This window comes from Notolepis coatsorum (assembly GCF_963971535.1).
Source record: "Notolepis coatsorum genome assembly, chromosome: 11".
Lineage (NCBI taxonomy): Eukaryota > Metazoa > Chordata > Actinopteri > Aulopiformes > Paralepididae > Notolepis > Notolepis coatsorum.
The window spans coordinates 53,212,571-53,239,357 of NC_140175.1; the positions used below are offsets into that span (position 1 = coordinate 53,212,571).

The 26,787-nt window shown below is 45.2% G+C and overlaps 2 protein-coding genes and 1 long non-coding RNA gene across 4 annotated transcripts in view; 2 read left to right on the forward strand and 1 right to left on the reverse strand.

Annotated features, from left to right (window-relative positions):
- tmem120b (transmembrane protein 120B) overlaps window positions 1-8,296 on the reverse strand; it is a 48,146-nt gene extending 39,850 nt beyond the window's left edge. For both annotated transcript variants that reach the window (XM_084324302.1, XM_084324301.1), the window contains exons 1-2: window positions 8,176-8,296; window positions 584-702 (exon numbers count right to left, since the gene is read on the reverse strand). In XM_084324302.1, coding sequence (XP_084180428.1) covers window positions 584-702; window positions 8,176-8,238 — 182 coding nt within the window. In that variant the 5' untranslated portion in view covers window positions 8,239-8,296. The remainder of the gene's footprint in view (window positions 1-583; window positions 703-8,175) is intronic.
- A 2,214-nt stretch (window positions 8,297-10,510) lies between these two features.
- On the forward strand, window positions 10,511-18,495 carry LOC311236545. The gene is made up of 3 exons (XR_014620221.1): window positions 10,511-10,808; window positions 17,246-17,370; window positions 18,369-18,495. It is a non-coding gene; the product is annotated as an uncharacterized lncRNA (long non-coding RNA).
- A 6,235-nt stretch (window positions 18,496-24,730) lies between these two features.
- morn3 (MORN repeat containing 3) overlaps window positions 24,731-26,787 on the forward strand; it is a gene marked incomplete at its 5' end in the record, with an annotated part of 36,344 nt that continues 34,287 nt past the window's right edge. The window contains one exon of the mRNA XM_084325171.1: window positions 24,731-24,875. Within this exon, the coding sequence (XP_084181297.1) occupies window positions 24,731-24,875 (145 nt within the window). The remainder of the gene's footprint in view (window positions 24,876-26,787) is intronic.

A 26,787-nucleotide genomic window follows, 5' to 3' on the forward strand; every position in this document is an offset into this window, starting at 1 on the left:
GAGATCTATGTTACCTACCTGACCAGACTGTGTTGGAGGTCTATGTTACCTACCTGACCAGACTGTGTTGGAGGTCTATGTCACCTACCTGACCAGACTGTGTTGGAGGTCTATGTCACCTACCTGACCAGACTGTGTTGGAGGTCTATGTCACCTACTGTACCTGACCAGACTGTGTTGGAGGTCTATGTCACCTACCTGACCAGACTGTGTTGGAGGTCTATGTTACCTACCTGACCAGACTGTGTTGGAGGTCTATGTCACCTACCTGACCAGACTGTGTTGGAGGTCTATGTCACCTACCTGACCAGACTGTGTTGGAGGTATATGTCACCTACCTGACCAGACTGTGTTGGAGGTCTATGTCACCTACCTGACCAGGCTGTGTTGGAGGTCTATGTCACCTACCTGACCAAACTGTGTTGGAGGTCTATGTCACCTACCTGACCAGGCTGTGTTGGAGGTCTATGTTACATACCCGACCAGACTGTGTTGGAGGTCTATGTCACCTACCTGACCAGACTGTGTTGGAGGTCTATGTTACATACCTGACCAGGCTGTGTTGGAGGTCTATGTCACCTACCTGACAAGGCTGTATCGGAGGTCCCGCAGACATTTCCTCTGTTTGCTGATGGCGCTGCTACAGGTGGTCTGGAGGTTGGTGAGCTCCTCAAGTTTCTGTCTGTAAACTTTGTGAGTATCCTGGTGAACAAACACTGTATTATCATTAGCTGAACACTGAAACAGGGTGCCATGGGTGGGCAATAGGACATCCGGTTAACCAGTCGTTTTAAATTACCCGGATATTGTTAACAGTTAATTTGCCTAAATATTATTTTGTATTAATTTTATAGGGTGAATGTGTAAAAGAAAATATTAAGTGAACACGAGACAGCGTGTTCTCTACATTTACTTATACGTCTTTCATTTAGAGCGGAGTAAATTATTTAGTCTGAACTAGCATTTGTATTGCCGCCCCAGAAAAGATTTCCATCTAGCTCTCCTGAAAACACATCTCAAGTCCTTTCACTACACTGGGCATGCGCATGCCTCAGTGTCAGTACTTGAGTTCTAAACAGCGCATACCTGTGTATTAAACTGTCAATGGCGAAGATTAATTGTGCACATGTGAAGTAGCCTACTGTCAACAGCATGAAGTAGGCAACAGTGGAAAACTGGTGAAATGTAAAAAATACGATTTGTTAAGCTTTTCAAATGAGTGGAACCTGTGGTAGAAGCTGTATCTCCCTCCCCATCTACACTCTCCCACGGCGACATCCTGTCTACATCCCCTATCCCACACGCGTCTATGGTTTTACCAAACGGTTCGCGTTTCCGCGTTCCCGTTTTGCGCTCAGATTGGCCACGCACGTTTCTAGTCATGTGACATGTGCGCCCAATCGCATGACGCGCCCATTTCCGCCTCGACCAGCAGCAAACTACCTAACGCCTACGATCCACACTCTAAGCTTTTTTCTTTTTTTTTCCCCCCGATTTTTCTCCCATCCCACCCTTCCTGGTTGTTGCGTACTTTCCCCTACTGTTGGTCCGGGAGACCGGAGACTGTCACATGCTTTCCCCCCGACGCATGTGCAGCCTGGGGCAGGCCAACCTGGCCGCGCAGGTTCTCACCGGGGAGAGTGTAGCGTGTGGGAGGCCACACTATCTCTCTCCTCAGTTCCAACCCTCGCTGAGCAGGCGCCCCGACCGAACTGTAGGGGTCGCTGTCCACAACGCCCAGGACCCACCCTTCAGCTTTCCCACCCCCTGATACAGCCAATTGTATCAGTGTGAGAGGACAGCCAAGCTGATAGCAACGCCGGGAGCTGGATTCGAACAGGCGAATCCTAGTGTCTCCCGGTGTTGGTGACGAACGTAATCTCCGTGCGCCACCTGCCCCCCACACTCTAAGCTTAATAACCAACTTCGAAAGAGTGCCTAAACTTAACCGGCGAAAGAACTTGCCGTCACACGATATCGCCCTGCTCCAAGACAAACTCTAACCAACTTCGAAAGAGCGCCTAAACTTAACCGTCCAAAGTACTTGCCGTCACACGATTGGGCGCACATGTCACATGACCAGAAACGTCAGTGGCCAATCAGAGCGCAAAACGGGAACGCGGAAACACGAACCGGTTGGTAAAAGCAATCAGGCATCCCACACCCCCAATTTTCCCCACTACACCCCTCCTCCCTCCTTCAGGTCACCCCTCCCCAGTCCCTCCCACCTTGTTACCTGGCCCCACCCCTTCCTGTCATGTATAAATATCGATGTGGGAGCCACTTCCAGGGTCCCCAGGCTAGGGACTTCCGGTCGGTCCTCTTCAAGCCAATCACCTATTTGACCTAATACATTTTTAACCACCAACTACTTGACCAAGTTGACCAGCGAATTATTGCCTCCGGCATCCACGACAGACCTTTACAGGCCAAAGTCAGAAGAATCAACAGGCTGATAATCCATGACCAGCCAGTCCTTTTGAAAATCTCCAAAGGACATACAATATCAAATATGCCACAATAGGGCCAAAGAAAGACCCTGGGATAGGGCTGTCCCCGAAGCCTGTTTCTGGGCTTCGAACTTCATCAGGGTTTTTCGAACGGACGTTCGAATCTTCGTTTTTAATTAAAAAAAATAATTTTCTCTTTTCTTTTTATAAATATCCTTAAACTAAATCCTCAATTTGAATAAAGTGATTAATCTGATTAATTTTTTTTTTAATTAAATCAACTTTCTTTAATGAATAATAACTCAGCAGTTTCGTCAACATAAATAATCCAATTAAGGGCACGGTTAGTACGAAAGTGATGGTGACGTCTTGATGGAGCGCTGAGCTACATCATTTATGATAAATGTTTTATTTTAATGATGAGTCATATACTATTTAAGCATTACATCACACGCAGGAGTGGTTTGTGACCAATAAACCATGCCTAGGGGTGGTTGTTAGGCCCGAGGCGCAGCCGAGGGTCGTTAGACCCCCCTAGGCATGGTTTATTGGTCACAAATCACGACTGCACGTGGTGTAAAGCTTTTATACAACTGCCAGATTCATCCAACCTTATTTCTATACAATAAACACACATTAATCGAAGATTTATTGAAAAAACCATCCGCCAGAAAAAGTAGTTCCCACAACTCCATGTGGAAGCAGCTTGAAGTGCATCCAACCAAACTAACACATCCAACTGTGTATTATTGGAATGATTGAGAGAAGTTGCCTCATGTGGAAGCAGCTTGAAGTGCATCCAACCAACTAACACATCCAACTGTGTATTATTGGAATGATTGATTGAAAATTTTATTACCAGATGCAGAATGGGTACAATACAATACGGCTCAATACACACAATTGTTAAGGGAATGCAGACCTACTTTCCATAGAACTTTTCTTCGCCCTATTTTTTTATTTATTTCTTTTAGCCTAAACTTAACCAGTTGGAAACCAGGGGTACAGTAGGGTACAGTAATAAAATTAGCAATCAACCAATCAATCAATTCAATAGACCATGCTCACTTAAAACAGCGCTGCTTCTCTCTCAGTCTGACTCCCCCGCTGTTGCAGACAGGAGTGTGTGTGTGTGTCACAGTGTGTGTGTGCGTGTGTGTGTGTGTGTGTGTGTGTGTGTGTGTGTGTGTGTGTGTTTGTGGGTACGCCAGCGTCGGACAGTGTGAGAGAACGCTGCAGTCAGTAGAAAGTAGGAAGGAAGAAATTTAAATCAATCAATTAATCTATCAATCAATCCGCGATTTTTCTTTTGTTCTAGATTGAGTCAAGACCCATCAATTACATCATCCAACATTGTTTAAAGGACTAACACATTCCCCTTGACAGAATCGCTTCATATTTAGTCGTTATGGTGCTTTCAACATAACCATTTGTTGTCCGCGATCTTGTTTTCTCCCGGAGTGAGCCGGGGAGGGTTATGTGATTCGGTTGTGGGCGGGTCCTGAGCCCAGGACCGTGGATTGTTGCCAATAAAGACGTGTGAATGGCCAATCAGAATCGAGAAATTTGCATGCCGTTGTATAAAATAGTATTATATTGGTCTAATACCACCAGGCTATAAAACAGAGTACTGGTATGGGATATGATACCAGGCTAAAACAGAGTACTGGTATGAGATATGATGATTAGGGCTGCAACGATTAGTCGACATAATCGACGACGTAGATTATAAAAAATCGTCGACGAGAAATTGTTGCGTCATTAAAATTTTTATTTTTTTTTTGCACTACCTATCTTTGTGAGAGTGGCTTCTCAGGGTTCCAGACAACATCATAACATGATGATCCCATAGCAAATTTTGGACATTGAAAACATTGTTCCCCTGCAGGAGATGATGATCAGACTAGACACACAATACATTACACACGCACTCCTCTCACTCACACACAGCGATCAGAGTAAGACACACACATACACACTCCTCTCACTCACACACAGCGATCAGAGTAAGACACACACACATACACACTCCTCTCACTCACACACAGCGATCAGAGTAAGACACACACACATTCACACTCCTCTCTCTCACACACACAGCGATCAGAGTAAGACACACACATTCACACTCCTCTCACTCACACACAGCGATCAGAGTAAGACACACACACATACACAAATTACACAGTACACACCTCTCACTCACACAGCGATCAGAGTAAGACACACACACACACACACACACACGGACTCCTCTCACACACAGCAAACAAAAGACCTAGAAGTCTGTCTGATCTGACTCATCCCCCTCTCCCCTTACAGCTGTTCCACGTCACCCTCCTGGTCCTGGACCAAGTTACAGCCCCATCAGCCGCGGTGCTGGGGGCAGATGCTGCTAGTTATTTATTTTTTATTATTATTTTTTTAGTTATTTAAAGTACACTTCCACTTTAATTTGTATTATTTAATTTATTTATCTTGTTATGAGTGATTGCTGTATTGTTCTTCAAATACATTTTCATTTAAAGTGGCTTAAGATCCAAATTCAAATGTTTCATGAGTCATTATTTTAATTTGCTATGGGATCATCATGTTATGATGTTGTTGTTTGGTCCTGACAAGAGTCTCAAAGTCTGGGGTGATGGTAGACAAGCAACTCTGAGGTCATGCTCAATGTCCAATCTGTTCCTCTGCTCTGTCTTCAGCTGGACCAGAGCTGAGAAGCCACTTTCACAAAGATAGGTAGTTTAAAAAAAAAAAAAAAAAAAATTGTTTTGTTTACATAATTGGTTTTCGATTAGTCGACTAATCGAAAAAATAATTGACAGATTAGTCGACTACCAAATTAGTCATTAGTTGCAGCCCTAATGATGATACCAGGCTAAACAGAGTACTGGTATGATATATGACACCAGGCTAAACAGAGTACTGGTATGAGATATGATACCAGGCTAAACAGAGCACTGGTATGAGATATGATGATACCAGGCCGTATGATATATGATACCAGGCTAAATAGAGTAGTGGTATGAGATATGATACCAGGCTAAACAGAGCACTGGTATGAGATATGATACCAGGCTAAACAGAGCACTGGTATGAGATATGATGATACCAGGCTAAACAGAGTACTGGTATGATATATGATACCAGGCTAAACAGAGTACTGGTATGATATATGATACCAGGCTATAAAACAGAGTACTGGTATGGGATATGATACCAGGCTATAAAACAGAGTACTGGTATGAGATATGATACCAGGCTAAAACAGAGTACTGGTATGAGATACGATACCAGGCTAAAACAAGAGTACTGGTATGAGATATTGGTCTAATAATACCAGGCTATAAAACAGAGCACTGGTATGGAATATGATACCAGGGTATAAAACACAGCACTGGTATGAGATATTGGTCTAATACCAGGCTATATAAAACAGAGCACTGGTATTTTGTATTATTTAATTGTTTAATTATTATTTTGTTATTGCACTGCACTAGCAGTTGAACTGCATTGAACTGAAAAAAATAAACCTCATAACTGAACTGGCAGTGCACTGAACTGCACTGGCACTGTTAATTTTGTATTGTTTTTTGGTTAAATCCAAAGGAAAAAATATAAAATCAGATAAATCCGAAAACAGGACAATTAAAAACCGAGAAATCGGAAAACAGGACAATTCATATCCGAAAAAAGGAAAAGATAAAATGGATTTCATAAGTCCCTAGTTAAGGTGAGTTAATAAATTCACTCTGAAAATCTGCTCCGCTTTGATAAACTGACTCTTCAGTCAGAGCGTCCAGTGTGCCCTCTGAGCCCTCAGAATTTCCGAACAACTTGAGTGCGCTCGCTCTGACACTGGTTGTAAATAGTTATGAGTGTTGCATGTTCCTCCCTGTATTGTAAATAGTTAATATGTGTGTTGTCACTACTGTATGTATAATTGTAAATAAGTAAATTTATGTGTTGTAAATAAATATTAATATTTATTTACCTAATTTATGTGCAATCGTTTCATTTCAGCTCAGTGTAGAGAAATGCACCGATACTAACAACCACCTTACTGTGCGCGTCTATGACGACACTGTTGACACCACGTATCCGTGACACGCGCGCCCCGCGACAACACTAGTAGTTTCGGAGGGCCTACCACCCCCCCTGAAATCTTAGGGGAAACACTGGTATAATACTATAATATTAGTGTAGCCTAAGGTGAAGAAAAACCACATTGGTTTAAACAGAATGAATAGACAAAAAAAAAAGATTGTTGTTGAATTATTAATAATTTTTTTGCCAGGGCACAAATATCAGTATCGGCCGATTGTGTTATTTGAACAATCGGTATCGGCCGCAAATTTTCATATCGGTGCATCCCTAGTTCTCACGCCTACGGTAGTTTAAAAAAAAAGGTAAATATATGTTTAACCTGTGATGGTATAAGATATCCAAGGCTGAGGCTCACATTTTGGCCCTAGTGCAAAATTCCATAAATGTTCTATGAAGCACTTAAAATACCAAAAACGTTAACTTCCTTCCTGGTGTGTGCATTTATTCGTGTAGTTGGATTTATTTGTGTATATATAATTTCTCATAAAAAGTTCTAAAAGGATAGTCAGTCTGGTTCCTACTACAGTTGGTCTTTAAATCTGCACTATGCGGGATTTGTTTTCAGAGCCTTGCAAAGGACAGTTACTATAATTAGAATTATTCCATCTTATGTTATCATAAATGAAAACAAAATATTTTTAGGCACTGTGAACCAACCGTATGGCGAATATTGTTTGTTAAGAAAATTGCGGGCCCTGGCTGCCTTATTATGACAGCAATAAAATAGTAATTTTTCAAGTCGTTTTCTAGCTTCAAACAGTCCATGGATCCAATTTTCCTGAGGACTAACTTGTTTATTCAGTTAGGAAAATATACCTTAGAAATTATTCACTTCTACGACTCTCGCAAAACTGCACAGTGCACCTTTAAAACAGCTGAACCACCAAATATTAAAGTAATATAAATTAATGTCCACTCTTACAGACCACATACAAAATCATGTGTGAACCACAAGTCTCACCACTAGTTGGCATCATGCCCAATTTGGTGTGATTGATTGAAAACTTTATTAACATATTGCAGAATGGGTACAATACAGTACAGCTCAATACATACAATTGTTAAGGGGATGCAGACCAGAGAAAGACTTTCGTCTTGTTTACATCCCCCATTTTCAATTAATCATAAGTAAAGTTAAAGTTAGCGCGAGCCGACATTGCTTTGCTAACTTTAGCTAAACAGAGATGCTGCTGTTGCATTTGGTCACAGCAGTCAATGATTATTATTGGGGCAAAACCGTATAAGCAAGTGTGTTGTCACTGTTAAGTTAGCTAGGTCCGTTACCTGTATGGCACAGCTAACGTTAGCACACATTGGGATACTGTAAAAGGAAAGTTAATTAACAAATCAATGACTGAAACACGACGACATGCTCCCACGGGATGGCCTATTTTTTATGCTCAAGTCTATTAATGAATTCACCCATCGATTGCCTGAATGTGAATCGAGAAGTAGATACAGTGAGCTAACGGTAGCTAGCAAGCTCACTGTTGATGTTACTGTCAGTCAGTGTCATCCACGTCATGCTAACAGCCAGCTAACAGCTGAACACAGCGGGCTAACTAACCAGCTAACGCGCACTTGTAGTAACATTGTTAGCTGATATATATCTCACCTGTAACTGTTGATATTCTTGGTCGATCTCTTCCCACTCTGTTTGAAGCCTCGGCAGTGACATTGTAGCAGAGAGGATGGTACAACAAGGTCTCCTCTCGAATCAGACGACAGAACCAAACCACTAAAAGGTTGATGCTAGATCACACGGGGTCATCGGCGTTTTATTTGGGGGGGGGGGGGGGGGTCATCCGTTTTTTGGCCAAGCTGCCAAGCCGTAAGTCGTCATCATTTTAACCAAAAAAGTTGTTTATGAACATAAACACTAACCCTAACCTTAACCACTCCACTCCCACTACCTAAAAAAATAAAAGTGTAAACATTTTCTTCCGGGCCGTCCGATCTAGCATCCACCAACCACTGACTAACTAACCCATCATCAGGTTGCCCGGAGCATGCGCTCTAGTTACAATATTTAAACCATAGAATATGATCAAACAGATAGGGTTTATTATACATTTTTATTTGTTTTATTAAAAAAAAAACGAAAATATACAAATACAAATTAAGGTACAGTGGGGTAGGTTTTTAGAAATGTTTTACATAATGACTAAGAAATGAAGTAAACTCCACGATCAAAACTGCAAAAAATAATTTCATAAATGACAAAACTGAGGAAAACAAAAATAAACCAGTGAACTTTGGAAATGACTCAATAATCAACTTGGCTGCAGTAAAAAACTTAAAACCAGATTTTCAAACATAAACATACAGACGGACAACACGCTCATCACAGACAAGCTGGATGTGGCCAATTACTTTATTTTTTTTTATCCACTTTTTATCCCCTTTTTCTATTTTTCTCCCATCCCAATTGTGCCAATTCTTCCCTCCCCTGTCTTGAACGTTGCTCGCATATGCCCCCCACTGGCCGGTTGTAGGGAGGATAGAAGCCTTGCATCACATGTCCCCTCCGATACATGTGGAGGCAGCCTGTCACATCTTTTCACCTGCCAGCGTGGACTCTCATTGGCGAGGTGTAACATGTGGGAGGCTCACACTACCCCGCCATTTCCTGTCTCTGCTGTGCAGGCGTCCCCAACCGACCTGTAGGAGTCGCTGTCCACAACGTCCAGATTACCACCCATCGACTTCCACCCGCCAACTCCGCCAATTGAGTTAGCATGACGGCTGGCCCAAGCCGGAGGCAACGCCGACAGCCGGAGTCGAACCTGGTGTCTCTTGTGTTGGTGATGAGCGCAATGTCCGCTGCGCCACCCAGCCGCCCTGGATGTGGCCAATTACTTAAACATTTTCTTCACAAACATAGCCACAACACTGGTAAATAAACTAGAATGTATACCAGACCTACCTGTGCAATAATCATGCTGTCAGGTGGATGGATTATCTCGGCAAAAGAGACGTGATTGATTGATTGATTGATTTTTATTGTGGAGTAAAAGACAGCATCCAAGGGATAAAAACATGAGAAAGTGCAAGCACTTATTTCCATCATGGTCCCTGATTTTGGACATGGACAGACATCATAAAACATAGAGCATCATAATAAAACATACTAAAACAGAGCATCATAATAAAACATAGAGCATCATAATAAAACATAGAGCATCATAATAAAACATAGAGCATCATAATAAAACATAGATCATCATAATAAAAAACAGAACAAAACATAATAGCAACCCCATACAAAAAACACTCCCTACCCTCTCCTTCCTATGGCTATTCTATACTTCACTGGCTAGCCATTTCTTTGTGGCACGTCTAAAACTTCCCCCCTCTTCGATGTTTTTCAGGGCCACTGGAAGCTTGTTCCACTCCAGTGCTGCAGAATATAAAAAAGTATTTGTGCCCATTAGGGAGTTACATTTTGGCAGAATAAAATCCGTACTGCTCCTTCTAGTGGAGTATGAATGATTGTCACGGAATCGATTAAAATAATTAGATAGATATTTCGGACCTGTATTTTGAACTATCTTGTGTGTGAGACCTAATTTGATGTGAATTACCCTTTTATTGACCGGAAGCCAGTTTAGTTGCCTAAAGAAAGTTGGCCCTAGGTGAGTGCGTGGAGGTAGTTTGGGTGCGATCCAAGAGGGGAGCCCAGTGAGCTATAGCTCCCCTAGATCAGACATCAGCTCCCCTGGGGGTCTCTAAAGCTCCCCTGGGAGCTGTATCATCATCGTGTATAATAATAAACGTATGCTATTTTGGATGTATGATTAATGATTTGCGTGTAGTGGCTACTTACTGGGACACAATTCACGGCATTCTAGCCTTTTGTGGTGTTTACTACATCTCCCATGACCCTTAGCGGGGGATGACGTAGTTAAAGAGAGACAGTGAAAGTTGAATGGGTGTTGTTTGTGCGACAGTAGAGTGCGTAATAAACTAGCGTTTTTGCATCGGAACACGACTCCGTCTACGCTATCATTACTGCATTCCTACATTTGTGACCCTTGGACGTATTTCGGAGATTATATCGAACATGTCAACTGAACAACAGAACGCAGATCGCAGAACTTTGAACGCAGTTTCACTCAAGCTGCGCAGAGTGCCAACGCTTGGTTCACGCAAGCCGAAGCCCAATTCGCTCTCAGGAATATTACCGCGGATGCCACCAAGTACTACTATGTGGTAGCAGCCCTTACGAATTCAACGGCAGCGAGAGTGGTGAGTTTGCTGGAAAACCCACCTACACATGACAAATATGTGACTATAAAAACACGCTCTGAGTTTTTTTCCGCTGAGAGGCGCGCCGCGAGCTCTGCGAGCAGGACAAGTTTCCAGCTTTGAACGCGATTACTTTTCATTGTTTACGAGGCACTCTTGCTGGTAAGTTTACTTTAGTTTACTTACTTTGTACATTTTAACCCATTAGCAGACCACTCATGGATTTAGTCAATATTGGTATTTTATGTAGCAAGCTTTAGTTAATGTTTATCGTAAGTTAATAGCTTGTTAGATTCTAAATGCAGTTAGATAACGTACCATACTGACGTTGGCCTAACGTTATATTTACCAAATTATTTGCAGTTATTGGTGTTCGTTAGTTTATCTTTGTTTATTAGATTTATTGTTAAAGTGAGCAACACGAGATAGACTGGTCTTCATATAAGGTACAGTAAGGTTATAATATATAGACAATAACACATGACACTAGATAGACTGGCCTTCATATAAGGTACAGTAAGGTTACATAATATAATATATTATATAATATATAGACAATAACACAGTGGATACAGACCTGTCTGGCTCTCCTCTCGTGGTCTTGACTCTAATGAGAGACATGTCCCAGTCATTTGGAGTTGTGAGGTTGATTATTATTATTAGTAATGTAGTTTGTATATTATTAGTAGATATGTAGGTTGTATATTATTAGTAGATATGTTGTTATGGTTTGTAACCGACCCCAATCGCACAACACAAGACAGGTATGATGGTTTGCCAAGAAACAGATATTTATTGAACAACAGGGAAAAACAGGGAAAAGGGCACTGTCCCCTTTAAGGGAGAATCACAAATACAGGAATAGAATATGAGGGGAAGGAAAGGTGCCTTTAAGAGGCGGGCAGGAAAAGGGAACACTATGGGAAGGTAAGGGAACGCCTAAGGGAAAGGTTAAGGGAACGCCTAGGGAGAGAGGACTAGGGACTAGGAGAGCTAGGGATAGAGGACTAGGGACTAGGAGAACTAGGGATAGAGGACTAGGGACTAGGAGAACTAGGGAACAGAGGGGACTGAGGCCCGCGGAGGCGGGCTGGGAAACAGGGAGGAACTGGGAGGACTGGTGGAAATCATCTGGGCCGCTCTGCAGGACAGAGGAGATAGTTAATGCACAAAAGGGAAAAAGCAGAGCAGGTGCAGAACAGTCCAAATACCAAAGTGAACAAAGTAATAATATCTTCGTGTGACAAACACACAGGGGGAGATGTAAAGTCCAAAAATACTATTCTAAGTGAGAACCAAAAACAGAGGCAATACGCTGGGGAAATGAAATGTACAAACTAACTAACAGAGGCAATACGCTGGGAGAGTGACATCACAATCAAAACTCACCCAGGCGTATGCGTAATGGTACAGGAACAGCAGCGGGAACGGGGGCAAGGGCACTACGCTGAGTGAGTGACATCACAATCAAAACTCACCCAGGCGTATGCGTAAAGGTACAGGGACAGCAACGGGGCGAGGGCATCGCCACCGGGTGGCTGGCTGTCCGAGCCGAGGAACAGAGTGCGCGCCACACCTTGGTGTGCGCGTCGGAACAGTGGCGATGGCGAGGATGTCGTCCACCGGGTAGCCGCTGTCGGAGCCGAGGAACAGAGTGCGCGCCACACCTTGGTGTGCGCGTCGGAACAGTGGCGATGGCGAGGATGTCGTCCACCGGGTAGCCGCTGTCGGAGCCGAGGAACAGAGTGCGCGCCACACCTTGGTGTGCGCGTCGGAACAGTGGCGGTGGCGAGGGTATCGCCACCGGGGAGCCGGCAGTCCGAGCCGAGGACAGAGTGGTGCTGGAACAGGCGGCGGTGGCGAAGGTGTCGTCACCGGGTAGCCGACTGTCGGAGCCGAGGAACAGAGTGGTGCGCCACTGCTTGAGTGCGCACCGGAACCGAGAGACGCGTCGGGGTGCGTCTGCGAGGAGGAGTGTGCCAAGCACGAAGGTCTAGAAGATGCGCGTTGCGCGCTGGTCTGGAGAGCGTGCCAAGCTCGAGGGTTCTTGGAAGATGCGCGTTGCGCGCTGGTCTGGAGAGCGTGCCAAGCTCGAGCGTCCTTGGAAGATGCGCGTTGCGCGCTGGTCTGGAGAGCGTGCCAAGCTCGAGGGTTCTTGGAAGATGCGCGTTGCGCGCTGGTCTGGAGAGCGTGCCAAGCTCGAGCGTCCTTGGAAGATGCGCGTTGCGCGCTGGTCTGGAGAGCGTGCCAAGCTCGAGCGTCCTTGGAAGATGCGCGTTGCGCGCTGAGGACTGGAGAGCGTCTGCGATGGTCTGGATGTGCGTCAGGACGAACAGCTGCGCGGGGGTCTGCAGTGGAACGCTGGGGTGCCTCCCGTGGAAGTACAGGGAGCGCAGACCAGTCTCCCCCACAGGCAACGGCGACAGCTGGCGAAGGCTGGAGCAAACATCTCGACGCCGGAGAATGGAACAGCATAGGCAGACAGAGGATCTCCCGAAAGAGTCTAGATGTTTAGAGAATATGACTCGGCAAGTATACAACACGACCCCACGCCAAAACGAGGGGAAGCGCCCTGGTATTTAAAGCCCACAGGGGGACTAATTAGCCTGCCACCACAGGTGCGAGAGATAATAGAATATCGAACAGGTGTGGCCACTAAGGGTAAGGAACGAGAGGGTGGGGGCTAGAGAGAGTGAGTGAGAAGGGAAAATAAACAGTATAGAAGGGAAATAAACAGTATAGGCTTAAAGAAACAGAGAAAAGGTAGTGAGCAGCGGGCAAAACCTCACAGTATCCCCCCCTCCAACGGGAGCCACCCGGCGACCCAAAACAAATACAGACAGAGCGGCAGGGGGCAAAACAAGAGGTACTGGCCAAGCCAGCAGGGGAAGCCACCACAAGAGTGGGGCTAGCAAAAGAAACAGGGTCGCCGAGGGGTAACTGGGGGAACTGGTCTAGAGGAACTGGTCTAGAGGAACTGGGTCTAGAGAACTAGTCTAGAGGAACTGGTCTAGAGAACTGGTCTAGAGAACTGGTCTAGAGAACTGGGCTAGAGAACTGGTCTAGAGAACTGGTTTAGAGAACTGGTTTAGAGAACTGGTCTAGAGAACTGGTCTAGAGGAACTGGTCTAGAGGAACTGGGTCTAGAGAACTGGTCTAGAGCAACTGGTCTAGAGGAACTGAGGGGCAAGCAGGGTAGCAAAGGGGTAACCATGGTAGCACCGGGAAAGGGCTAGCAGAGGGAAGGTTGCTGCCAGGGCACTGATAGCTACAGGGCCTATGCTAGCTGTACTGCTACATCAACATAGAGGCTGCGCAAGCTGCCGGAGCCAGGCTAGCAGAGGGAAAGGGTAGCTGCCAGGGCACTGATAGCTACAGGGCCTATGCTAGCTGTACTGCTACATCAACATAGAGGCTGCGCTAGCTGCCGAGCTAGGCTAGCAGAGGGAAAGGGTAGCTGCCAAGGCACTGATAGCTACAGGGGGGTCAAACAGGGCAAAACGGGAAGCAAACAGGGGAGCTAACCGGGGAGACTAACAAGCTAAACAGGGAAGCTAAACTGGGCTAAACAGGGGAGTAACAGGCTAACAAGGGAGCTAAACAGGACTAACAAGGAAGCTAAACTGGGCTAACAGGGAAGCTAACAGGGCTAACAGGGGAGCTAGAGGGGACAAGAAAAAAAAAGGCAAACTCAACATACACAGTCTGTGCTGGCTGGGGTCGTAGACTTGGTGGGGTCGTACTGTTATGGTTTGTAACCGACCCCAATCGCACAACACAAGACAGGTATGATGGTTTGCCAAGAAACAGATATTTATTGAACAACAGGGAAAAACAGGGAAAAGGGCACTGTCCCCTTTAAGGGAGAATCACAAATACAGGAATAGAATATGAGGGGAAGGAAAGGTGCCTTTAAGAGGCGGGCAGGAAAAGGGAACACTATGGGAAGGTAAGGGAACGCCTAAGGGAAAGGTTAAGGGAACGCCTAGGGAGAGAGGACTAGGGACTAGGAGAGCTAGGGATAGAGGACTAGGGACTAGGAGAACTAGGGATAGAGGACTAGGGACTAGGAGAACTAGGGAACAGAGGGGACTGAGGCCCGCGGAGGCGGGCTGGGAAACAGGGAGGAACTGGGAGGACTGGTGGAAATCATCTGGGCCGCTCTGCAGGACAGAGGAGATAGTTAATGCACAAAAGGGAAAAAGCAGAGCAGGTGCAGAACAGTCCAAATACCAAAGTGAACAAAGTAATAATATCTTCGTGTGACAAACACACAGGGGGAGATGTAAAGTCCAAAAATACTATTCTAAGTGAGAACCAAAAACAGAGGCAATACGCTGGGGAAATGAAATGTACAAACTAACTAACAGAGGCAATACGCTGGGAGAGTGACATCACAATCAAAACTCACCCAGGCGTATGCGTAAAGGTACAGGAACAGCAGCGGGAACGGGGGCAAGGGCACTACGCTGAGTGAGTGACATCACAATCAAAACTCACCCAGGCGTATGCGTAAAGGTACAGGGACAGCAACGGGGCGAGGGCATCGCCACCGGGTGGCTGGCTGTCCGAGCCGAGGAACAGAGTGCGCGCCACACCTTGGTGTGCGCGTCGGAACAGTGGCGATGGCGAGGATGTCGTCCACCGGGTAGCCGCTGTCGGAGCCGAGGAACAGAGTGCGCGCCACACCTTGGTGTGCGCGTCGGAACAGTGGCGATGGCGAGGATGTCGTCCACCGGGTAGCCGCTGTCGGAGCCGAGGAACAGAGTGCGCGCCACACCTTGGTGTGCGCGTCGGAACAGTGGCGATGGCGAGGATGTCGTCCACCGGGTAGCCGCTGTCGGAGCCGAGGACAGAGTGGTGCTGGAACAGGCGGCGGTGGCGATGGCGGTGGCGAGGGTATCGCCACCGGGGAGCCGGCAGTCCGAGCCGAGGACAGAGTGGTGCTGGAACAGGCGGCGGTGGCGAAGGTGTCGTCACCGGGTAGCCGACTGTCGGAGCCGAGGACAGAGTGGTGCTGGAACAGGCGGCGGTGGCGAAGGCGGTGGCGAGGGTATCGCCACCGGGGAGCCGGCAGTCCGAGCCGAGGACAGAGTGGTGCTGGAACAGGCGGCGGTGGCGAAGGTGTCGGAGCCGGGTAGCCGACTGTCGGAGCCGAGGAACAGAGTGGTGCGCCACTGCTTGAGTGCGCACCGGAACCGAGAGACGCGTCGGGGTGCGTCTGCGAGGAGGAGTGTGCCAAGCACGAAGGTCTAGAAGATGCGCGTTGCGCGCTGGTCTGGAGAGCGTGCCAAGCTCGAGGGTTCTTGGAAGATGCGCGTTGCGCGCTGGTCTGGAGAGCGTGCCAAGCTCGAGCGTCCTTGGAAGATGCGCGTTGCGCGCTGGTCTGGAGAGCGTGCCAAGCTCGAGGGTTCTTGGAAGATGCGCGTTGCGCGCTGGTCTGGAGAGCGTGCCAAGCTCGAGCGTCCTTGGAAGATGCGCGTTGCGCGCTGGTCTGGAGAGCGTGCCAAGCTCGAGCGTCCTTGGAAGATGCGCGTTGCGCGCTGAGGACTGGAGAGCGTCTGCGATGGTCTGGATGTGCGTCAGGACGAACAGCTGCGCGGGGGTCTGCAGTGGAACGCTGGGGTGCCTCCCGTGGAAGTACAGGGAGCGCAGACCAGTCTCCCCCACAGGCAACGGCGACAGCTGGCGAAGGCTGGAGCAAACATCTCGACGCCGGAGAATGGAACAGCATAGGCAGACAGAGGATCTCCCGAAAGAGTCTAGATGTTTAGAGAATATGACTCGGCAAGTATACAACACGACCCCACGCCAAAACGAGGGGAAGCGCCCTGGTATTTAAAGCCCACAGGGGGACTAATTAGCCTGCCACCACAGGTGCGAGAGATAATAGAATATCGAACAGGTGTGGCCACTAAGGGTAAGGAACGAGAGGGTGGGGGCTAGAGAGAGTGAGTGAGAAGGGAAAATAAACAGTATAGAAGGGAAATAAACAGTATAGGCTTAAAGAAACAGAGAAAAGGTAGTGAGCAGCGGGCAAAACCTCACATATGTAGGTTGTATATTATTAGTAGAAATGTACAGTCTCCTCCCCACCGTATGTATATTTCTCTCCCACCCCCTCCTAATGTACAGTCCCCTCCCCATCATATGTATATACTCTTTCAGGATCTATGGGTAACAGTACTGTATATTTGAATACCGTTTATGTCACAAATGTATCAGTACTAAATACCTGTATGTCCCTATGCCATAAATGTCATGTATGTTGTGTATGTCATAAATGTCAATATGAATTGAAAATGGGGGACCCTGATGTAAACAAGACAAACGTCTTTCTCTGGTCTGCATCCCCTTAACAATTGTGTGTATTGAGCCGTACTGTATTGTACCCATTCTGCAATCTGTTAAATAAAGTTTTCATTCATTCATTCCAGGAGCCATGCTGTTGTCTGGTAAGATGGGGGTCGTTGTTCCTGCTCCACCATGAATTTCAGGCCAGCACTTGTTGCAAAGAACCCGGACTCCCACAGCCTCCTCCCGTATCCCTCTCCCTCCCACCGTAAGCTTTTCAAACATGCTGTAACTGTGGGGGACACTATCATTACTATCAGACACTATCATCTCTGTCAGGCCATCTACCTTCAGCTTGTCAAACACCTCCCCTAATACTCCTGGTTCCATCTTTATATGTTACAATCGGAAATGATGATATGGTATTGTCAGTGTTACAGCGAGGGTGTGTATGCTAGTCATTGAAATATTATATAAATTACAACTTTACGTTATTCATACCAACCTGTCTCATACCAGACTTTACCCCATAATTGTCAATCACAAATTCATTGTACATATTACAGTAAAACACATTGAACCTGTTGTGGAATATTTTAAATGAGCCAAACAGTGAAACTGTAGAAATTCAGATGAGTCAAATTGTATCAAAAATAGAATAGTTTATTATCTGTTTCTATGGCCATAGAAAGATTATGCACAGTTTAAAATTTGACAAATTAAGATGACAAATTAATAATAGATAATGACAAGAAAGGTAAACAAAGGTGAGATTATGGGTTTTGTCGTATCTGTCACAAGATTGATATGAAGACAACGAGAAAAAGAACATGATGTGATTTACTTGGACATGTCATATCTAAGTCAAGCTGGCCTGACCTTTAAGTTGTTGTCTGAGCTGTATACTAGTTAAACTATATGAATTAGTCAACCTTTTTCTTCTCCTGTCTGTGTCCAAATGCTGCAAGCCAACCATGGTAAGATGTCGATCTATAAAAGTTAGATGTTATGATTAAGCAAGCAAAATATGTATACTAAAATACCAAGTTTCCCACAGCAGAAACTGGTGGGTGAACTCTAAACCCTCTAAAATATTGAAATCAAATCGAGTTTTATTGTCACATACACAATCATACACCTCTTGAAGCAGGATGCTTGCATGCTGTGGAATGGAAATGTTAGAGATGAGAAGAGATACAAGATGTGTGTTGTTGTAGAGTGCATGAGCAACTCCATAACTCTCTATCTCCCTGTTTTGTTTTCTAGGATAAATTACCACTATAATGACGTGCATGTGTCCAGTCTGAGGTGAGCAGCAGTCATGACAGAAAGGCCCTAGCACTACAAACAACGGGAGTGGAAGACTGGACCTCTACATGGACATATTATAGGCCTATAATAATAAAAAATGTGTGGAATGCAATTGGTTGCTTTGTATATTTTGTACTGTTGACCAAACTTCTTTCTTGGCTTAATTGAGTAGTATCTGGCATGATTGATATTTAGATTAGATTCAACTGTATTGTCATTTGCACAGACTACAAGTACTGAAACAACGAAAGACATTTAATCCAGTTTAGCATTGAACCAGAAGTGCAAAAGAAGTGGTGCAGTGCAGTGTAATTTTACTTGCATATTATGTGCAAGTTTTACAACATTTACAACAAGCGTTGCAAGGGCAAGGCTAAGAGAATCATTAAAGACTCCAGTCACCCGAACAACTGCCTCTTTGAACTGCTGCGGTCAGGCAAGCGATACCGGAGTCTCAAGGCGAGCACAGAAAGACTCAGAAGAAGCTTCTATCCCCAGGCCATCAGGCTGCTAAACGAACAATGAACACTACACAACAACAACCATCAAACGCACATAGCACACACATCCACACGCACACACTCACTTTAAACAAACACACTGTAGCACCCACTCCACACACTTTATAGCACACACCCACTTTAAACAAACACACTGTAGCACCCACTCCCCACACTTTATATTTATTGATGAAGGATTGCACTACAACTCGTACACCTTACTGTAAATTGTACCTAAATTGTACCTCATCCCATTTCTGCTTTGCACTATATAGTACTGTACATTAGTACACTGCATAGTATTGTATATTATATGGTAACTCAGTTACGTCTATTCTGCATCGAACATTGTACATATGTCTATACTGAACACTGTGACCTCATTTTCTACTTCTAAATTACATGCTATACTATGTTATTTGATACTATCTTGTCTAGCACAGTCTCTGGAGCGTAACAGTAAGAAGCATTTTGTATGAAAGTATTCTGTACTTCTGTATGACAACTATTAAAGAAACTTGAAACTTGTATGATATATAAATAGAATAAACGGTAAAGGTAGGTATGAATGTGCTAAGATATACAGTATGAACATTATTAACAGAATGAACAGTATGAAAAGAGTAGTATGAATATGCTAAGATATATACAGTGTGAACAGCGTTTAAGTTAGTCATGGATGTATTATAAGAGCTTTTATAATACATCAATGGTTACAGTATGAAATGTAAATGCTAAGAAATGCAGAGTAAACAGCTTGAGGTATGATATTCACTGCATTTCCATATTCACTTTGTGCATGTATGAATGTCTTATAGATAGCATTAAGATGTGTGTATTTATGACCATAGAAGCACAAGAAAAATATGAATGCATATGTAGACACCCGAAAATGTATGACTATTATTCAAGGTGTCTAACACTAATCTTTTGCATTCCCTGTGTTCACGAGGACGTTGTGTAACCGGCTGACCGCTCTTGATCATCCCTACCCCGACATTGACACTTAACTTGCTGCTCTCTTTGAGTCTCCCTATCCTAACATTGACGCTTCATAGTGGGACAGGATACAGGTGCCGCCAGGGGCGCTGGTGGTCACGCTGGGCAGGGAGGCACAGGTGAAGAAGTACGGGCTCAGAGCGCGGTGCCAAGGGAGGGGCTTCCTCTTCATCGTTTTCCACAGAGGGAGGAAGACGTACTGAACTGGAGCTCCGGAGGTTCAGCACGCGAGAGATAAACTCAGTTACACAACAGGTTATTCTAGAAGTATGCGATAGTTTAGCGTTTGGTTAATGCGGAAGAGACATTGTGAATGCACCCGCGGACGAGCGCATGCCGAAGACCAGGTGGTAGATATTGTCCACCTTGCGTTAGCTGTGTATAGGCGTCATAGCAGGGGGGTTCACCACGACCCACAGCTTAGCTTTGTTTAGGCTAGCACCACAGTTTAGCCCGCGTGTCGGCCCACCTCTTCAGCCCAGCAGAGGACGTCACTAAACTGCACGCTCCTCCAGCCCCTCCAAGCCGTTGCCCCAGCAGCTCACCTGCCCAGCGTCTACCCCGCCCCGCTGCTTGTATCGCGGGATCGCCCGGCGGCCATCTTACCACCCGGACGGTTGGTGGTGAGAGCAGGCCCGCCATTTTGGATAAGTACAGCAGCGCTTCGAGTGCTGAAACGTTATCGGTAGACAATTCACTGTGTGGCGCAGGCTCTCTAAGGGCGAAGATAAACGGTGCTTTGAACGAATGCTGGCAGCAGTGCCTAGGGGCGCCCCAACCATTTATTGTTTTTGTCGGAAAAGCCGGCTTTAGATAGGACTTTTATTTGCTAATGTGGGCCCACTGTTAATTTCTTTTGAGTGTAATAATAATGTGTGGTTCTTTATAAAATTCCCATTGAACTACTTTACTCCTTACCTTGTGCTCACCTACCGCAAAGCGGAACAGTAAATAACCCTTAAAGGGAAGAGGTTCTTACTGTGTCTGTAATACAGAGTGAGAGCACTAGGTGCCCAGTGTGGGAATAGCTTCCCTCCATGTGTATTGTAGAGCGAGAGCACTAGGTGCCCAGTGTGGGAATAACTTTCCTAATTGAGTAATTCCTTTGTATCTTGAATCAGACTTCCAGTAAAGGAGACGTAAATGGGAGCACTGTGTGTGTGTCTTTAATGTGCATTTTGTCTAACCCTTTTCTCTCCGGGTAATGCTCATTATTGTTTAACCCTTTCCCCACCCCCTGCCTATAGTTTATTGTGAAAGGTATCCACTCATCATTAAGGGAGAGTACTGCTTTGGGGAGCGAATATCATCCATCTTACGGCCATCAGGTGTGGGAGGGCTCAGGAAGTATTGGGGGAAGTGTGGGTGTGTGGGGAGCTACTGCTGATCGCCCTGGAGGGCAAGAAGGACCAGAGTACCATCCCTAGGTCAGTGAATCCTAGGCCTCATCCACTCCTGCTGCTCGACCTCCACTTCAACATTCCTGGCCTACAGTCGGGGATCCAGCTGGACTCAGCTCTGCTGCATTCTCGCTTCCAGGTGGCCGTGTACAACCACTCCCATAAAGCAGGGATAATCCACCCTGCTACAATCAATCAATCAAATTTATTTATATAGCACATTTAAACATGACACTTGTCAACCAAAGTGCTTCACAAAGGATGCTTGGTTCATACACATACAGCTCATTATAGTAATATTCCACAATTATTACATTGATAGTAATAATGGCACACAGTCATAAATTCACCAACATGCGCATTTGTTATACATGCAGGACTCTTTGAGACAGACGTATGCGTATTACCGCTGCCATGTTTGGCGCGGAGCACCCGGGGGGGGGGGGGGTGCTCCAGCATCTCCAGCATCTCTCAGTTCGACCTTGGAGTCGTCCAGGAACGTGTCAGGAACAGTATGTAACATTAGCCTATGCATTAATATTTTTCGTAACTTACCCTAGGTTATGGGACAGTCCACAGACAACAGAAAAACTGACTAACACCGGTTCCTGACAGGCAGCGAGCGAGCGAACTGGAGACGAAATCGCGCGCGACACTGTCCTGATATGAGGCGGCGCGTGTCCGAGTGTGTCTGTGTGTGTGTGTTACCTGGAAGCACACGGGGCAAAGCAGCCTGCGATTCTTGACCAATAAAAAGTGTTTAGGGGCGGGACTCGGCCGCGTAATCGCTCAACTAGAGACACAGCGAGCGAATATTTGAGGGGTGAACGACATCGCTGCTCAGTTCGCTGTCGCTCGCGGCAGGTCAGGATAGTCTGATTGAAACAAATACATTTTAATCACTTTTTCTCTCGCTCGCTCGCGTCACTCTATGTTGCTTGAGCACAGACTAACACCCCTTCCTGACAGGGAGCGACGCGAGCGAGCGTGATTGCGAAAATGATTAAAATGTATTAGTTCAATCAGACTATCCTGACCTGCCGCGAGCGACAGCGAACTGAGCAGCGATGTCGTCCACCCCTCAGATATTCGCTCGCTGTGTCTCTAGTTGAGCGATTACGCGGCCGAGTCCCGCCCCTAAACACTTTTTATTGGTCAAGAATCGCAGGCCCCCCCCCACGTGTGCTTCCAGGTAACACACACACACACACAGACACACTCGGACATGCGCCGCCTCATATCAGGACAGTCAGTGTCGCGCGCGATTTCGTCTCTAGTTCGCTCGCTCGCTCCCTGTCAGGAACCGGTGTAAAGACAGTGCCTAATTGCCTCTACGACTGGAATGTAATAACACATGTCATTCACAACAAGTTAGGTGTGAATGTATCTGAGAACGTATTTAACACACCTGACGACCGGCGCTATTGATATGCAAATAGCAAGTACTTATCTGGGGTTGCAACCCCGTCCCATGAAGAACGCATGCCTGGGTGTAAGCCCCCTCGAGACTGTGATGCACCGAGTGAATCCACAGCCACTTGCTCCTCAATAGGAAACCGACGTATGTTGACCATGAAGGACTGGTTCTGGCCGAACCGTTCGTTCTACAAGTATCACAGGTACTCACAGTTGCACGAGGGTTTCGGACAGAGATACGGGATGGTTTGAAAGCTCTGCGTTGCTAATACACATTTTAAATATTTTTTATAAACTAGTCAACTGCATTATTTCCGGCGTTGGGTGCATGATGCGCCTGCAGGCGCACCAGGCAGCCAACGCCGGAAATAATGCCGTTTTGAGCAGTGTTGACCAGTTTATAAAAACTATTTAAAATTTTGATTAGCAACGCAGAGCTTTCAACCCATCCCGTATCTCTGTGCGAAACCCTCGTGCAACTGTGAGTACCTTTGAAATGTCTCTGTGATATTTGTATAACGAACGGTTCGGCCAGAACCAGTCCTTCATGGTCAACATACGTTGGTTTACTATTGAGGAGCAAGTGACTGTGGATTCACTCGGTGCATCACAGTCACGAAAGGGGCTTCCCTCGCCTATGTGTGCAGTCTCGGAAGTTATTTCCCCATCTAGCTGGTGGTGATCATTCTAGATGTTAGAAAAAAACAGCGAACCGAACCACAAATAACAAATATGTCATAGGCAATTACTTACCTCCAGCCTCGACAACTTCTAGAGTCTGGAACATTGCTGAGAATTTTTTTTCCGACACGCGCGCACACATGCACGGCACCAGGGAACTGGAGGGTTGCTAGGTTACCTGGACGCTTTGATTATTCATGTAGGTAACTAACGTTAACGTTAAACTAAGCTAAATTAGCTGGTTGACTAGCAGGCAGTGTGGCCTCGTTATCTTTATTCCGTGCATGACTTGGAAAAACAAACGGATTGAAACCTTATTTCTTCGGACACATTGCTAAAGGTAAACATATTGTTGTTGTAATATACCCCCTCCTAACGTTGTAACTTATGTCATTAAACCAGACAACGTTAGATAACGTAACGTTACGTTAACTGCTATAGTAGCTAGCGGTTAACATTACATTAACGTTAGTTAAAGGGATGCTATATCCACGTAATTGACATAGCAGATTTGAGACAATTCACTCTAGATTTTTAAGTATTAATTAACAACTCAAATCTGTACACAGGGAATGGAACCCTAACCCTGGCAGTGTTAGTGCATTGCTCTTCCCATTGAGCTACAGAGGGAATGGAACCCCTAACCTAACCCTAGCAATATTGAGCGACACAGTTTTTGTCACCATAATGACATAACCAGAGTGTAGGGGTGTTTCTTGTTTTAGGACAGTCGAGTTATCTGTGTTAACAGAAATAAGGTATACTGAACTGTTCTAGATCACTGTATATAAGTTAAGTTAGATGGTTTCACTGGATTTCTGTTGCTAGGGAACAGTTTGGACCCAAATGTATTTCCTGTCAACTATTGCATCAGCAAACATTGCAACTTGGGTCCTTTTAGAATGTTGTCGTCGTCATTTTGAAACCATCTAACTTATATCGGTCAATGCCAGTGGGTATAACACATGTAAGTGCCAGTGGTATGTTAGTGCCAGTGGGTATAACACATGTTAGTGCAGTGGGTATAACACATAGTGCCAGTGGGTATAACACAGGCCAGTGCCAGTGGGTACACATGTCAGTGCCAGTGGGTATAACACATGTCAGTGCCAGTGGGTATAATACATGTTAGTGCCAGTGGGTATAACACATGTCAGTGCCAGTGGGTATAATACATGTTAGTGCCAGTGGGTATAATACATGTTAGTGCCAGTGGGTATAACACAGGCCAGTGCCAGTGGGTATAACACAGGTCAGTGCCAGTGTGTATAACACGCTGTCGGTTCTCTTGTAGGGTGCATTTATCCTTTAAGCAGGAGCCATGCCATATCTGAAACTGCCCCGTAAAACACAACCACTGGTCAAGTTATGGGACCAGAGGGCTCAGAAATGTGGCCAGAGACACACCGTGTTCTCTGTGAATGGAGACCAGTACACAGGAGAATGGCTGGACAACAGGAAGCATGGTAAGTATAGTTACAGTGGAGCCTGATTAAACTAAATGCGTACTAGTAAGTAACTTTACAGTAAATGCCAGTGAGTTGCCTCTCTGTGGTATATATATTGCCATTGGTATATATTTCACTTGGTGGAGATGGCTGCTCACGTTTGGAGCACTGATTCTGCCTTTAACTAGTAACACATTGGTGAATAATAGATTTTGGATGCTCTATAGTAGGGCTGGGCGATATTGCCAAAATATCATATCATATCACTATATCTTTCTTGATGGAATAAGGGTTAGGACCTTTCCATGCAAACGTCAACCTCAGCATGAACAAATTAAGTTATACACATGGGCACAAAAACACATTAAAATACATCATGAAGGTGTATATTTTGTTATTCTTAATTTGTCTGATCTATATAGTTGGATACCTCCATGTTTTATACAGCTACTGTAATGGATGCAGAAACACTAAAACAGTTTTCCAAATGGCAACATTACATGGATTCTGAGAGGGGCTTATGGGACCCACTCAGAGTTGTCCTAGCATGTCTATTGCAAAGATGAGGGATTGACTGAGCAATCTGCGATTCAATCTTGTCGTGTGCATTTTGTGTTTTGGACACTTGTGCGCTGCGCAGCACATCAAATGTCACGCCTGTTACGTTATAGAGGGAAAAGCACAAGCATTTTACGCATGACTGTGTCCAAACATTCTGCATAAAGCTAACTTTCATGAAGGTTCTGTGTGATCAATAAACTTCCATTTTCCTGCGTTTATTGCTATTAGAATAAAGTACAGTAGCTATTGCTATAGCGATGCAATTATGTGGTCTATGATTAGCTGCATGTGCGTGTGTGCAAGCTAGACCTGGAGGTGAAGCATTTATGCCACTATAGTGAGTCTGTCTTAAATCCACATGAAGGAATATAATCCATATTACATTGAATAGGAAAACATGTTGCAGAATGAATAGGCCTATAAATGAATAATTTACAAACTACAGAAAATATAATAATCGTACCTGCCCACCCTCCCAGTTCCCCTGGGTTTTACCCTCATTTTAACCCCTTCTCCCACTGTGTATTTCAGAGCAATTCTCATTCATAATAGTTAGTGTTGTTGCATCATACAGCACATTCCCTTGCACATTTCCTATTCAAAATATACATGCAAGGAATTATACGTAAGAAATATTGCCAGGTAAATAATAGTCCAACTCCATCAATATATGGGCAAATGACAAGTTGTAAAAAGTGTATCAAGATCCAATTTACAACAGTACGTTGACAATTAGATGACAACAGATTGAATTAGATTGAATTCAATCATTTTCATTTAGCTTTTAAAATGGCCATTGCAAATTAATTTAAAAGCCATGTATAAACTATGAAACAGAGAACCACCATAATAATACAGTTGGGGGTTTAAATTACTTTCAGCATAGATATTGGCATTGTATCGTGATATAGACTAAACAAGGCCTGCTAACCACAAAAGCCACAGTAGTCCTACAAGTAGCCCAATACATTGTTATGAGGACTAGGCAAATAGAAGGTATGTGTGTGTGTGTGTGTGTGTGTGTGTGTGTGTGTGTGTGTGTGTGTGTGTGTGTGTGTGTGTGTGTGTGTGTGTGTGTGTGTGTGTGTGTGTGTGTGTGTGTGTGTGTGTGTGTGTGTGTGTGTGTGTGTGTGTGTGTGTGTGTGTGTGTGTGTGTGTGTGTGTGTGTGTGTGTGTGTGTGTGTGTGTGTGTGTGTGTGTGTGTGTGTGTGTGTGTGTGTGTGTGTGTGTGTGTGTGTGTGTGTGTGTGTGTGTGTGTGTGTGTGTGTGTGTGTGTGTGTGTGTGTGTGTGTGTGTGTGTGTGTGTGTGTGTGTGTGTGTGTGTGTGTGTGTGTGTGTGTGTGTGTGTGTGTGTGTGTGTGTGTGTGTG